This window comes from Larus michahellis, chromosome 5 (genome assembly GCF_964199755.1).
Source record: "Larus michahellis chromosome 5, bLarMic1.1, whole genome shotgun sequence".
Classification (NCBI taxonomy): Eukaryota; Metazoa; Chordata; class Aves; order Charadriiformes; family Laridae; genus Larus; species Larus michahellis.
Window position 1 is genome coordinate 71,269,125 of NC_133900.1, and position 15,429 is coordinate 71,284,553.

The 15,429-nt window shown below is 50.2% G+C and overlaps 1 protein-coding gene across 6 annotated transcripts in view; it reads right to left on the bottom strand.

The window, feature by feature from the left end:
• Positions 1-10,044: 10,044 nt before the first annotated feature.
• The window catches only part of RBM47 (RNA binding motif protein 47), an 80,524-nt gene continuing 75,139 nt past the window's right edge, over positions 10,045-15,429 (bottom strand). For all 6 annotated transcript variants that reach the window (XM_074587863.1, XM_074587862.1, XM_074587861.1 and 3 more), the window contains 2 exons: positions 12,081-12,283; positions 10,045-11,668 (listed from right to left, as the gene is read on the bottom strand). In XM_074587863.1, the coding sequence (XP_074443964.1) occupies positions 11,414-11,668; positions 12,081-12,283 (458 nt within the window). In that variant the 3' untranslated portion in view covers positions 10,045-11,413. The remainder of the gene's footprint in view (positions 11,669-12,080; positions 12,284-15,429) is intronic.

Consider the following 15,429-nt stretch of genomic DNA (forward strand, 5'->3'; position numbering starts at 1 on the left):
TCCTATACAGGCTATTTCAGGGTGTCCCTAAGTTTTGTCAAAGTCAAATTTTAAAATGTTCCTTGGTAGGAATTTTCCGTGGGCATGGTAAGATGAGAAGAAAATCCCTCTGCGCAGGCGCGTTCTGAGCTACACCAGCCAAATCAGACAGGCAGAGGAGTGATGCCACGGGAAACTTGTTCACCTTTTGGGTTTCATTAATTTTTTTTTTGCCCGTTCCTTATTCAAAGGTGATGTAACCTCTGCGATTCGCAATGGCCAGGTCTGCTTTCCCCACAGCTTTCTCCGTTTGCAAACCGTGAAAACCCATCAGTAAACTGGGGTCAAACCTCTTGAAAGGCGAGGGGGTGACTGCGGGGTGTGCGGGAGCGCTGCCATGGCTCGGAGCCCAAGACAATGGCAGGAGAAACCCGGGGTGGGGATCAGCGGCGGGGGCAGCGCTGGAGCTTCCCCAGGAAGGGAAAGGGGTAAAACAATTTTATTTGCTGCCCTGACGTGAGAAAGAGCTGTCAGTGATTGATTCCCCCTCTTGTTGATGGCGCTCGCTATGGCCTGAGGAGATGTGGGTGGCCGTTTCGCAAGCGTCGGGAGAGCAGATGAGCAGAGGCTGGTGGGGCTGCCCACGGGGGAGACACAGCTGCCCTGCTGGCAGGGAGCACAGGGCCGTGCTGGGCACAGCAGTTATCTTGGGGAAAAGCCTACTGACATGAATAAATGGGAGCAGGAGAGCTGCCGGTTAATAAAAATGGCTCATAGCAGGAAACACCGCGGCTGAGCGTTGGCAGCCTCACGGGAAGAGTCACATCACAGTCGTAAGAAGTGGCATTGCCCAATCTCATCTGCAAGATGTTTTCTGTGCCGCCGGTGGGGCTTTCGCATCGCTCAGCCACGCTCACCTGCCCAGGGCACCGCTAGCTGCATGTCTTCCATGTGTTCCTGCCACTGTGCCCTCGCCCCGTGGATGGAGGCAAGCTGAGACGAGTGCAGGCACCGGGCTGGTCCTGGGGAGCTCCCTTGAGCTGCAGGGGCTCTCCCCTCCACCTCCCGCCTGCGCCCGTGCTCTGGTTCATGTGGGGACGTGGCAGACCACACCAGGAAGCTGAGCCTGGTTGAACACAAGCCCTTGCATCTCCTGTTCAGCCAGCGGTGGCTGGTGGATGCAGCACCGGGGCCGGCAGCAGCGGTTCCCCGAGGATGGTGGTGGGCGCTTGGGGCGCATGGCTCGCCTGCTCTTGGTCTGGGCTGGTCAAAGCTGAGCCAGCTCCGGTCTGGAAACCTGGCTGTCATGCTCTCATAGCACCGGAGATGAAACCCCCTGCTGAGCCTGTGCCGATGCACAGCTGGCATGTCCCAGGGGCCAGCAGCACCACCTTCACAAAGGTACTTTTCAGCTTTAGCTGTTATCTTGCTTAGGCCAACGTTTCCACGGATTGAACAGACTGTAGCAGAAAGTTGTTTAAATAGTCAGACTAATGTTGCCCTAAAGAAAGTACTGGTATGTTAGCAGGTGGGAGTGCAGCCAAACAGAAAAAACAATAGCAAAAAGCCACGGTTCTCAGAAATCTACGAGCACGCCACCCTCAGTGCTGGAGAAGACAACCTCCAGCGACTGGCACCCTGACAACGGCTGTCGCATTCATCAGTCGTTTGTGGGTGACGGTTTCCTCTGCGCTAACAGGAAAATGGCAGCAGGACAGACCACGCCGGGGGCAACTCACAGGCACGGTCTGCAGAGTTTCTTGCACACCTTCTGTTTCCATTAACGTTTTTTCCAGCCTGCGTCCTCAGCTGGCAACACTGACTAACCGGTGCCTCACCAAGGATGCTGCCCCACTCGTAACCCAGCCTCAAGTGTCTCAGAGCCGTGGGCTGCCCTTGTCACTCTGGGGGCTGCGTGGTGGTCCCTGGGGATGCTCCGGCAGGAGGGAGGTGCTGAGTTCACCCCGGCCTCTCCACGCCGGGGACATGATTCACCCTGCCCATAAAATAGTGGGATCATGATCCTGGTGCGGGGTGATGGCAGCCCTGGCCGTTGGACTGAATGGGGTTTCTCTGTCCTGGTACGCCTGGCTTTCATTTCAAAAGTTGATGGTATTCTGGAGGTGAAGCAGAAGTTGTGAAGCTTGCTGCTTTCCAGGGTGATGCCGTGTTAAATAACTTCCCAATGACTTGCATGTGGGTAATTGCTGCTGCTTTAGCTCCAAAAACAGTTGGCTTTTGGAAAATTTTTATTCGTACTCTGGTTGCAAAAGCAAATGGTGGGGAATCCTCACCTACAATGGGTTGACGTGTCCTTAAATGCCACAGCCAGGGAGAAACGGTGATGCTCACTGACAGGTTTCAAGCAAGGGAAGGGTATTTGGTGACAACCAGCTGCCCTGTCCCAGCCTCCCCTATGTTAAACCACTCGGTTGGTTGTTTTTTTTTTTCCTCTTGTGGGCAAATCATTTACTGTAATTTAATGATCACAACCACATAAAATTCACTTCCTTGTGGTAAAAAAAAAAAAAAGAAAAAAGGATTAAATGTCTCAGTTTATCTTTCCGTGTAGGTCACATGGCCAGAGCTGGTTGTAAAATGTTGAAAAACTAGTTTGAGGTGTACCCGGTGCCAAGTGCTGTACATTTCCGTATTCTCCCTCCCCTCCTATCGCTCACAAAGACGCCACAGAAAGACAAGGAAGTTTGCTTTCTCAAGGAGTGGATTTTTTTTTTTTAAATGAATTTGAAGCAGCATGTATTATGCTTAAATCTTACCCTTTAAGACCTCGGTGCTGTCCGAGTCCCAACCCCAAAAGGAACAGCCTGAGAAGAACTTATACAAAAGCCAAAATGTGGAACAAAGTCGCTTAAAACAATCAGAGTGTCTCAAAAACCCTCTGCAGGGACGGGGTCCAGCTCTCTGTCACCCCAGTGAAATCAAGAAATGCGAGGTGAGCTGGGCAGGAGACCCTTGTGCAGCCTCTTGTGCAAATAGCGATGCCCTTCCCTGTGGTTTTGGGGTACATACGCACCCCTTGGAGCCGGGCTGGGGGCTCACGCAATGGCGAGGTGGCTGAACCTGGCGAAAACCCACCTGCCAGGGACGGTGAGGAGGTTGGTGGGTTGGATCTGCAACTGGGAATTTGGTTCCTGAGTAAAGGGTGATGGGCGTAAAGGAGTTTGAGACTCTGAAACAGCACAGTGCAGAACAGGACTTGATTTTTCTTCCCAACTGCAAATTATAGCGGATTTCCATGATTTCTTTTTTCTGCAAGCAGCAGGCTCGTGTCGGTCATGTTCGAAGCAGCTCCGGGAGTTTCACCAACTCTGTCTGGAGCTGAGCCTGGCAGCTGGCGAGTCCTCGTCCACTGCTCCCGGGCGGTGGCAGTGCCGGTGAGTGCTGAAGGCGTGCTGGCACCTTGCTCAGATGAAGTCTTTGTTATGGGTAACTTACTCGTGGGTGAAACTCAACCCTGTTGTGGGACCCGGCCTGAGGTCTGTGCTCTGCTGAAATCCTCTTCTGCTTGGTGTGAGAAAAGAGCGAAACCGCAGGAAAAGCACATTGCTAATTAGAGTGTAACTGCTTTATTTAAAGTACAGTTGACAACGTCTTTGTCAGGCAGAGTATGGATGCTGTGTGGTTGCAGGGAAAGCAAGTGGTAGGTTCTGAATGATCTTCCCGTAGTGCCTATGGGAAAAAAGGAACCTTTTCCCTAAGCTGAGATGCACTTAATATTGCACCTTTGATGCCTACCGTAATGACGTCTGTCATCTCACAGGAGTTGATGATAGTGGTCACCTTGCTGGTACGGGATTGCTCAGCATCAGAGGCATTTAAAAAGCATCCCTCTTTCTTCAATATCGAATACAAAACCACAATTTGATTTCCAGTCACTTTGCATGTGTGTATTCGACTATTTCTGCCCCTTGCAGAGAATCAGCTTTTCTTTGCCGCATATCGTATTCAGTATATTCCCCGCCAAAAGAGAAATAAGCTGTGAGACCCAAACAGACTGACAGAATTATTTCTCCCATTTATTCCTGTTTTGCAGGACCATGAGAAAGAAATCCTGATTGGGATGGAGTGGGAGGTCTCAGCTGGGTCAGCTCTGCTTACCATCCCCACCGTCTGTGTGAGAGCAGGCACAGGGCTGGGGGATCAGCTCTGGTTGTTTCCCTTTCCAGCCCACTCTCTTCCCCCGTCTGCACTCTGGGGAGGGCTGGCTTGAAGGTGAATGCAGTATCTGTCAGCAGAAGCAAGACCAGCCTCTCTGGGCATGTCCCTTCAGAAGTGCTAGGAGGGGAGATGGGGTGCGTAGCCACCGCACTCGTGTCACTACAATTCTGGGTGCGCAAAAGAGAAAAGCAGACAAGACAGCTACAGGTATTTCTTTATGCCTTTTCTGGGTGTTGCCTAATGTATCCAGCCAACGTCCTCAGTTTGACAAGCCACTAGTGGGGAAAAACCCTGAATGTGGCCAGATACATCACTGGGGGGACCACCTCCGTGGAGGGGACTCCAGTGGGGAGAGATGTGCATCCAAATCAAGGACACAAAACAGTTTCTTCCCTGCCACCTATCCTCTCTCACCAACTTTCCCACAGGCCAGGGCCTCAGGATACCACCGCATCATCGCAGTTTCCCAGTCTGTCTGGATGATGCTTTCTCTAGGTATGTCTCCATCATCAAACACCTCATGACTCAGGCTGAAAGTCCGAGTCAGACATAATACTCTTCCTCATCTTTCATTTTTGACATGTATGCCAAGCCTGAAGTACTTCACCTCGTGCTTCTCGGGGCTCATCTGCAACATGAGAGCCTTTGGGTGTGCTCCAGGGCCTGCTGCAGCACTGTGGCATCAGGGCATGGCCAACAGCATTGCCAGGACACCGCAGGAGGAGGTATGTCTGCATGGAGCGTGGGGCGTGCCACAGCGCTCTCAGCCTGTAGCACTCCATCCTGTGGATGCAGGGATGGACGGTCTTTCTTTGGGAAGAGTTTACTGCAATGCTTTGGGTGGTAGCAAGAAACTGCCCAGCTGGTGGTAGTGGAGGGTTAGTGGAAGGGAAGCCTGGACTGCTTACGTGATGCTATTGCGTGTTTTCTTGCTTGGATATGTCCTTGGTGACCTGATCGTTGATGAGGTGCTGGTGGTCCCCAGCATTTTGTCTGCCAGAGCCCTCCTGAGTGCTCTGCCAAGCTCTCGGCAGCTGCACCATTGCTGCTTGTTGGACTGCAGGGTGCCAAGTGCCTCCACGGCGCTGCCTGGATGCCAGCATTGCAGCTGCTGACTAGGATTGTGTCCCTCTGCATCCTGCACAAAGGCTGGTGAGCCAAAGGATCTGCCTGCCTGGAGAGAAGCCAAGCCTTGAGGGAATCCTTAACTCATCCACGTGGCTGGAAAGCTCTCCTGCGAGGGACAGCAGCCGAAAAGTCAAAAGCTAGGGAAACTAAGGATGCCTCGTTTGTGTACAGCCAGCGCATGCAGAACAAGTTTAATGAGTAGTCCCTTGTCATTGCGTGCCCCGTTGAGTGACTGCAGGACACCCTGGTCCATATCCTACAGGTTTGCGACAGGAGTGAGAATTGCTCATTGTAATTATTGCTTCAAAGCTTTGGAACAAAGGAACTGCTCTAAATGTAGGCTGGTTTACCTCTGACCAATTTAAATGCATCTCTCTCTCTCTGCTGGTTAGCTTGAGGTCACTTCTGTGGCTTGTGTAGGCTGTTTGCAGGGTTTTTTTCATGCTTCAGGAAGATCTTCTGGGTTACCTGTGGCTTCCTGCTTCCCACCAGCGTGCAGATCGCAGGCAGTGGCCGAGCTGATGCTGAACTCCAGCGACATTGCAAGAACGTGCAAGGACAGGCTCAAAGTGCAGCCTGGCTGGGCAAAAATTACACGTGTGTGTTTGGAAAGAGGTAATAAAAAATTAACAAGTGCGTATCTGGCTTCAAAGTAAAGCTACAACTGTGGGCAACCAGACCATGAAAAGTGACACAGCTTCCTTCGGCGTGGCGACCGGCTGCATGCAGAAGTGCGGGAACAGTTATGGTGGGCACAAGCCCACAACCCACGTTTGTGATCCTGCCTCTCCAAATGCCCTGGGGAAAGGTGGCTGTGGGGACCTCCGGGCAGACGGAGGTGAAGCTCCGGGGCCCGCCATGGGGCAGAGCATTGACCGGCACAGCCTGTTTAGATGGAGGCATCTGTCACTGCCTTGGGAAGACGCGGCCGTTTGGTGCACGTGGGACAAACCTGAGGACGTCTGAGCATTTTTCCCCATGAAGTTTTCTGGTGAAGACGGAGTCCGTGACCTCTCGCCTCCCACGTGCAGGATCTGCAGTTTGGCCTGAGCGAGGACTGCGAGGCAGAGCTTCTGTCTTCTTTGATTAGGAAACCAGTGAACTCCAGTCCTGGTTCTTCTGGCGGGAGGAAAAAAAAGTAAATAGTCTGATCTAATTCATCTGCTCGACAGGAAATACTTCATATGGAAGTACTTCTACAGTACCAAATTTCTAAAAATTTCCATGGTCTCTTTGGTATCATCTTGAATGACCACCATTGCAGGGCACAGCCTGCCTTTGTGCCAGGAGAGAAGGATTTGGTGCCACAAAACAGCCTTTTTTCTTATTCCCTAACTTGCAGCTTCTCCCTGCAGCACCCCTCCGACCACTTTGTTGCCAGGCAGGACTTGGCCCTGAAACTCAGTCAAGTGTGATTCAGCATTTAATTGACACACCTGAGCATAAAACCCGACTTTGCTGGCTTTTAGATGCCCAGCAGAGGTAGATTCTCTTGTTACAAGGTCGATCTGGGGTATATTTATTTTACAGGTCAGCACGATGGGCCAGTTTGGTGGCTGGTGGCACACAGGGAGCAGAGAGCTCAGTGGGTGCTCAGGACCCAGCCAGACCAGAGACGTTAGCGGGGTAACACCAGCCACAGGGAAGGAGATGGGGTACCACATATACCTTTTCAGACATATCAAAAAATGCATTTTGCATATACTTTGAGCTCCAGTGCTTGCATAAAATGAGATGTTGCAATATCAGAGTGGTGTTAATCCACTTGAATTTCTTGTTAATCTGTTTGTATAGTAGCTGTATCACAGTTGTGTTAATGGGTGGTGTTTCCTGAAGAAAGTCAAAGCTGGTTTTTAGCGATTTAGGTCAATACCAGCCAGGGAAGTGCACCTCTGCCCTGCAAGATCATCAAGAAAGACATTCAGAAAGGGAATGGGATCGACTTGGCAGTGCGTGGAGTTGTCACAGTGCCCAAGGGCTCAGCAGAGCTCCTGACATTCCCAAGGCAGCAAGGTCATCTTGAAAGCATAATTGCATTTCTCTGGCGTTGTTTATGTTAATATCCTGAGAATGACTTGCATATTTCAACCTTACGATGGATTAATCATTAATTAAGATCTTACAAAACTGAAGTCACAAACCAGCAGTCCAGGAAGATAAAAAAAATTCTCTTATAAAGTGTCCGTTTAGAAAAAGCTGCGTAGATTCATTTTAATCGTGGGCAGCTTGGATAAAGGGAAAGGGGAAAGAGCCAGAAACATGTGTCAGTGTGGCACAGTTCTTCACCTCACTTGGAAAACGTTGCTTTTTGTGAAGGGCATGTCTCATGTCTGAACACCTGAAAAGGGCCATGGTTTGCTGGTGGTTTCTTTCTCATCCAAGTAAACGTAGGTGGACCTCTGGTGAGTGGAAAGGTCAGCAACGAGTTGCCGGGAAGATGTTAGTCTTCTTGTTTGACTTGATGATTTGTCTGACAGGGGAGGTCCTAATGTGGCCGTATCTCCCTGAAAGCTGTTTTTAGCATCATGTTGATCACCCATTCCCTGAGCAAGATAGATTGACCTGTTGGTGGGAATGATTTCTGGGACACACAGGCTCCTACACCAAACCTGCAATGTTTATACAGGGAAAACAGGCAAAATTAGGTGACTCCATCCCTTACCCCCAAATCCTACCAAAAAAAAAAAAATTAAAAATGTATTTTCTTTCCATTTTCTTGCACAAAAAAAAAAAGACTAGGGAAATCTCTCATGATTAGTGTCCTTCGGGAAATCCAAGGCATGTTGGTGTAAAGTGCCTCGTCCTAATTGCATTATGAGAAGTGATGCTAGAGGTAGGACATTGCAGACCCTTTTTCTTTCTTATGAGGGATGTAGAAGCTTATGCAGTATTTATTCTGGTCTCCTTCCCTTTCGGGTTATTCACCCTGAATAGAGGTGGCCAACACCTCTCCCATCTCTGCTCTGCCTCAGTTTACCTCTGCTCCCTCACACCGCTCTTCTCCCCAGATTTGGAATTTGCACCAAGTTTTCTCCGGCTGGACTTACAGAAAGAGCCAGGATTCTGGAGGGATTTTTGGACTGCAAATACTGCCAAGAGGTGCAGCTTAGCTTTCTGTGCGTTTGCAGGATGGAGCACGCCGAGATGATAAACCACATCCCAGTCCACAGCGCTTCTGTCCCGCCGCGAGGACGTGCAACAGAGCCACAGGGGTTTTGTGCGCTGGGTGGGTGGAAAGCACGGGGGGATGCCAGCTTCAGCTCCATCCGCATCCAGGCACCGCCTCCAAACTGGATGTGAAAAGAGATTTAGGCCGATCAGAGGCTGCTGGAAGAATGGGGAGATGCCCAGTATGCCTGCTGGGAAGGTCACTGTCCTCTGCAGGCGGTGGGACGGGGGAGCCAGTGGGACAGTGCATCTCCCCTCCCCGCTCCCTCCTGCCCCCAGCACCCTCGCCTCAGCTCGGGGCGGGGGCACAGCCTTGGCGGAGTGGCTAAACCTGGCAGTGGGATGTTGCAATGAAGTGACAGTCTCCATTTTTGAAGAATGCTTTATTCACTACATCCTAGAAATGTACCGTAAATGGAGCAAGAACTAAATAAACTCAGAGGCTTCCAACAGTACAGAGAACAGAGATACAATAAAACACCTAAAATATCAGCTCTTTCGAGACTAAGGCACACTAGTTTTGTTTGTTGTTTTTTTTTTCAAATATATTTTTTTTTTCTTTGAATAGTTTGTTCTTAACCTAAAGATGTTCACATTTCAAGTTACCAGACTTACCTCAGTAGTAGTGTACATGAAATGGTTTAGAAGCAAGTGTAAAAGACAGGCACGGGCGGGAGGCTCAGCGTGACCTGGCTGCCTGCGTCCCCACGTCCTGCCTGCGTCCCCACGTCCTGCCTGTGTCCCCAGGTCCTGCTTGCGTCTCCTGCTCCTGCCCCGGCTCAGGCAGCACCCACCGGTGGCCTGGGGTGCCTCGGGATTTGCCCTCCTTGGCTTCTTTCTCTCCCTGCCACCTCTGCCAGCGGCAGGACCCTCGTCCTACCATGGGAAGAGGGTGAGTGGGAAGGGAGCCATCACCCTTCATCCCTCCTCTGTGGGTCAGCCATGGTGTGGGGCTGGAAAGGGGCCGGTGGAGACCCAAATCACTGGACTGCCTTTTCCCCACCCCGGGGGTGTTTGTGCAGAGCCCACGGACCCATGGCGGTTTTCAGTGTCGAGCCTTCGCCGGAGTGCTGGTTGGGGGCTTGCCCCTGTCGGGGCTTTGCCCAAATCCCCTCCTCAGGGTGAAGGTCCGGGAGCGCTTTCAGAAGCAATAAAAATCTGCCTGGAAGGGGCCAGAGGGGCAGAGTCCGACCTAATGGTTAACCTCCTCACAGGGCTTTCGCTAAGGGGGCGACAGGGTTAAGGAGAGCTCAGCTGGGCCGAGCAAGAGCACCTAGAACAACAACCGCTCCCTCCATTTTGAGGCAAGGAAAGAAAAAAAAAAAAGCGTATTAATTAAAAGGTCACTTCACTGAGCTGGACGTGGTCTGGAAGTGGTTCAGTTGTCAAAATATACTCAATAGGAAACCCCTTCGGTTGGTACCTACACCACAGAAAGCAAAGGAACGTTGTTTACTTGCTCCCTGATTCACACCTCCTGCCACTGGAGCTGTGTTTGCAGGGCTGATGCACTCCATACAATGGGCAAGATATTTCTATACCGGTTTACTACACTTTCATTCACCGCACTACTAAATAAAAGCCTTTAAACAGGCCACAAAACACTGCAATAATATATTTACTTCTTAATAAAACAAACTTCTTAATAACATCGCAATAAAAGGTTTTTGTTTTGTGGCAAACCACATACCATGTAAATTTGCAACATAAAATGACTTTAAAAATGTATATTAAAAGATATTTACAAGCTCTATGTCTTAAAATCATCGGGTCTAATCGCTCCCACCCCTGATGTGCATGTACAACTCCAGTCGCGGAGACGAGGAATTAAGCGTGGAAGGGAGGCCGGGAGGGAGGCTAGCCCCGTTTCACTAATTCCAGTATCACTACCACCCCTAGTACCTGGGAAATTTCTCTCGGAACATGATGGAGCGATGGGTAAGGAACGCTGCGCATCCTCTGGGCGAGAGCGCGCCTGCTCTCGCCGACAGCAGCATACATTCTCAGTCACTACAACACATACTTCAAGGAAGAAAATAAAGAGCGTTGGAAAAGAGCCTAGGCTTTATACTGGATGAAGATCTAAGTCAAGACATCTCGCGCGAAAATAGCGGCTACTCGTTTCTGCACGTGCTTCAACTATGAGTAGCTTCAATAAATAGAAAATCCAGTTGTTAAGGAAAACTCTGAGCCTTTCCTTTACTGCACACAAGCCTGCAGGTCACACCGTGAAGATGTTTGTGTGAGGAGGCTTTTTGGGTTTTTTTTAACCTCTTTCTCCCAAGCAGGCAATATTAGTTACTTCTGATTTCAAATAAGAACAAGCAGACTGTATTAATGCCAGCACAAAAATGCAGAGGTCTCGCACATTTTTCAAATTGCACTTTCCAGTATAATTTTTTAAATAAGATACTTGTTGGTTTTTTCCTTAAAAAAAAAAAAATTCTAAAGTATGTATTCTTTAAATATTGAATATATTCTTCAAAATATATTGTTAAAACTTTCCCTAGCTGCTCAGGTGTGCTTTTTAATATATAGCTGATATATTATTAAGGGCACTACAAAATAGACATCTCTGGAGTGCAGAAGTTACTAAAAAATAACCTTCATACCACAAATATATTGAAAATATAACTGCTAAAAAAAAAAAAAAAAAGACCCTATGCAACCCCACTAGGATGCGTATAAATGCACGTCAGCGGTGGGCTGGATGCATCGAGGTCCTTTAGAAATGTATGAATACAGGCACGTTAAATTTTAAAAATAGCCTAAAAAAGTTAGTGAAAACTTCAAGCGTAGAAAATATTTCAAACACGTTTTTTTTTCTATGACATTCTTCACTTTCTGCCTCAGTTTACCGAGCCCAAACGTTTACTCTTTCGCAGTCGGTTCTTTCTTCATAAATAGTAAAGTGTTCCTTCAGTGTGTGTTTCTCCGCCGCCCTCCTCTGCCGACAGTCTCAGTACGTCTGGTAGACGTCATGGATGGGGACCTGGATGGTGGCGGCCGGGAACGCCGGAGGGATGTAGCCAGCGTATCCCCCATAGGCGGCAGCGGCGGCGGCGGCGGCAGCGGCATTCTTCTGTAGCGTGGCTATCGTCGCTGTCGCCGCGGCGGGCGCTGCAAATGGCACGTAACTTGTCCCGTAAATCCCGGCGGCGGGGATTCGCTGCACGTTGGGAGCCATGGTGTACACCGGCGTGATGGGGCGGCCCTGGAAGGAAAGCGTTGGGTTCAGACCTCAAAAAAAAAAAGTCCTTAAATGCTGTACTATCCTGTTTCCACCCCCTGAATTGTGAACCCCCCCAGAAGGGGAGGTGATAACGGGAGGGTATGAGAGCTAGGCCATCACGGGGGGATGTTCCCTCCCTCCCAGATTTGGGTTCCCCATAGCGGGAGAGCAACTGTCCAAAGTGCAGATGTCTAAGAGAGGTCAGATGAACTGCAGGGCTGCTGGGCACCGTAACATCCTTGGCAGCATCTCCTGAACAGGAGCAGGGCAAGAGGCCAGGCTTTCCCCCCAGTCCACGGACGCAGAGCAGGACGTATGGGAAGCAGGACGTATGGGAAGCGGGACGTACGGAAAGCAGGACGTATGGGAAGCAGGACTCACGTGCTGAACTCACCTGGAAGGGGGGAGGCGTTGAGACGGCCGGTATTACAGCTGCGGCGGCGGCTGCCGCAGCGGCTGCCGCGCTAGCCGGATCCTGCTGGACGGCTATAGGGTTGATGATGTGCTCGACAGTGTGGATTTTGCCATCTTCCATCATCTTGGCCGGTGGAGCAGCCTGAAACATGGAGTACTGGGCGCCGATGGCAGGGATGGCCACTAGGAGAGACCAGACACATCAGGTGTGTTGGGAGTGGCTTTCTAGGACCTCATCTCAAAGAGCCCTCCCTCCTGGCTGCGCAGGCTCTCCCACAGCGGTCCCGCACTGCTCTCATCAGGGCAGGTAGCCCCGTGTGCTGGTGGGGGACCTGGAGCACCTCTGTCCTCCCCACGGGTGGGAGCACCGTGGCTGATGCACAGTGAGGGGCTCGGTGCTGCCTGCTCTGCCCAGCATTTCCCCTCATGCTCCCGGCACGGATGTCCCAGGGCCAGAGCCCTGCTGGGGACTGGGAGCTGCGACCTGGATTTACACAGCCCCTTCCGACCACGGCTGTCCTCCGCCCTGGCCAAGAGTGTGCCCTGAGCACAGGGACAGGTGGGAGCGCGTACTGTCCTGGTGGGGTCCCCGCTCCAGCTGTTGAGATCAAGGGAGACGTGTAGCTGCCATAGGCAGAGCTGCTCCAGGAAAGTATGGTTTGTACTGCAGAAGTTTCAGGCAGCAACTAGTCCAGCCTATATGCTGTCTTTTGGCCAACCCTGCAAAATACCAGCTCATTTACTACCATGCATTTCCCAGGACTAACTTGGCTAAGTATGTTTTATCCCATTTTTCTGCTGCAGGATCAGTCTGTTTAATGACACTAAAAAGAAATTGCTCTTAAGAGAATTCTCCCTCATGCCAAAATTGTACAACACAGAATAATTAGAGCTATGGTCTTTCAGACAAAGGGAAAACACTCTGGTCAGAAGGATGGTGTTCAGAGATGGTGAGTTTGATCCAAAATGGAGCTTCATGACAGTGCTTAGGGAAGAAATGTGCTTTGCTGAACATTCCCAATAACCATGATAATTGGATATGAGCCAGCAATGTTCGCTTGCAGCCCAGAAAGCCAATCGCATCCTGGGCCACATCAAAAGAAGTGTGGCCAGTAGGTCAAGGGAGGGGATTCTGTCCCTCTACTCTGCTCTGGTGAGACCCCACCAGGAGTACTGCATCCAGCTCTGGGGATCCCAGAAGGACATAAGAAGGACATGGACCTGTTGGAGGGAGTCCAGAGGAAGGCTACAAAGATGATCAGAGGGCTGGAGCACCTCTCCTTTGAGGACAGGCTGAGAGAGTTGGAGTTGTTCAGCCTGGAGAAGACAAGGCTCCGGGGAGACTTCATTGTGGCCATTGAGTACTTAAAGACGGCTTATAAGAAAGATGGGGACACACTTTTTAGTAAGGCCTGTTGCAATAGGACAACCGGTAACAGTTTTAGACTGAAAGAAGGTAGATTTGGTTTGGACATAAGGAAGGAATACTCTATGATGATGGTGATAAGACACTGGAACAGGTTACCCAGAGAAGTTGTGGATGCCCCACCATTGGAAGTGTTCAAGTTCAGGTTGGAAGGGGCTTTGAGCAACCTGACCTAGCGGAAGATGTCCCTGCCCAGGACAGTGGGGTTGGAACTAGATGATCTTTAAAGGTCCGTTCCAACACAAACTTCTATGATGCTATGCTTTCCATCATAGTGCACGCTTCAGCATTCAGCTTGCGAGCCTTTCAGCAGTGAGGTTATTCACCAGGAAAACAGAGTAATCAATAAATGATGGACTAGGAGGTGATGTGACATCTACGGGAGGTGCAGCCAGTAAGTCAGAAATGAAGCCGTGTTTCTTTCACTGGGATGAAACTTTGCAATGTGGAAGTGTGCAATTCTGCCTGTGGGAAGGAGAGGTGCCGGCAAGCAGTGCTCTCATTCGGATCCTGGAGACTGCGGTAGGGGATCTGATCAGCTGTCTTTCAGGCAGAGATGTTTACACCACCAGTGGACTACCACTGTTTCCTTAAGCAGAGACCTCCACCCATGAGCTTTTCCAGTTCTCCTTCTACACCAAGTCCACCTGGTCAGCTCAAACCAGTTTTATCACTGGTTTAAATAACCTGGCTAATTTCTCACCGAAGCAAAGGCAGAGAGCTCACGTGCTCCAGTCTGTGGTAACTTCTGGCAGAAAAGCAGTAACAGGCAGCTGGGGTGTCGGGGTGACCTCTCAGGAGCTTTCTAACCATTTGCAAAGAAATGAGCTTTAAGGTTGTTCTAAATGGTAGGAAACTTTGCAGAGTTGGTACATCTCTGCTCTTTCGTTCTGGTAATGTGCTTTCAGAGTCATACCCTTTTAATAACAGAGGTAAGTCTTGCATGTGGTACCTCTTACTAGATCATCTGATCTGGTTGGGGAAAACAGACCGGGTGCTTCTGTGCTCAGAGGCTGTGCTGAAACAATACGAAGGGGAAGACCTAATAAATCTGAATCTCAGCATGCTTCAAGTGTAGAAATATTTAGACTTGAGCTTCAGGGTTGTGTTTGGCAGTTGAATGAATTACAGACACCACTAATAGGCCTGCATTTCAAAGCCCTCTTTTCAAGCATCCTTTAGTAATACCTGGAATTCCTGAAGTATCTTTACAAACACACATAGCGGTAATATTTTCTGATTGTGAGTGGCTAGTTTTCTCAGGAAGTCTGATCTTCCTTTGGAAATGGCTCTAATCTTGACAGCCTTCCTTTGTCTCTAGGCCTCTTCTCACATTGTCTCATCCAGCTGCTATGAAGAACTCTTCACAGCCTTCATTAGATGCAAGCTGTAGTTTCCACCGACAGTATGGAGCATGTTCTGGGAAACCACTGCAGCTCTATTATTAAATACCACTTAGGTCCTGCAGTTACAGTTTACTTTGAGAGAGGAATGAGGAGAAGACCTGAGGACTTTTGCAAGAGGACTTGACCCCGTCACCTGCAAGGACCTTCTTCCTCAGGCTGCTTTTCTAAATAAAAATATCTCCGAACAGGATCTTGAGGAATTGCAGCCTTCAAACTTCATCCTGATGGATGCTCAACTGAGGATGTGGTGGAAGGCGGCAATCCCTGCCCCAGCCCTCGGGCCCTTGGGCCGGCTCCCTGCAGCCCAGCAGAGCTGAGAACTCTCCTGTAGGTGCTGCATCGCTGCAAGCTGGACCCTGAGGGCTCCCTGCATTGCTCCTTCCCCATGCTGCTGAAGGTGATAGAGGAGCTTGCCTCAGCCGCAGACTTTCCTGCAATGGGAAAGCCCCAGGTCCTTTTCCCAGCCCTGTAGCACTGGAGAAGTCTGAACTAAGCAA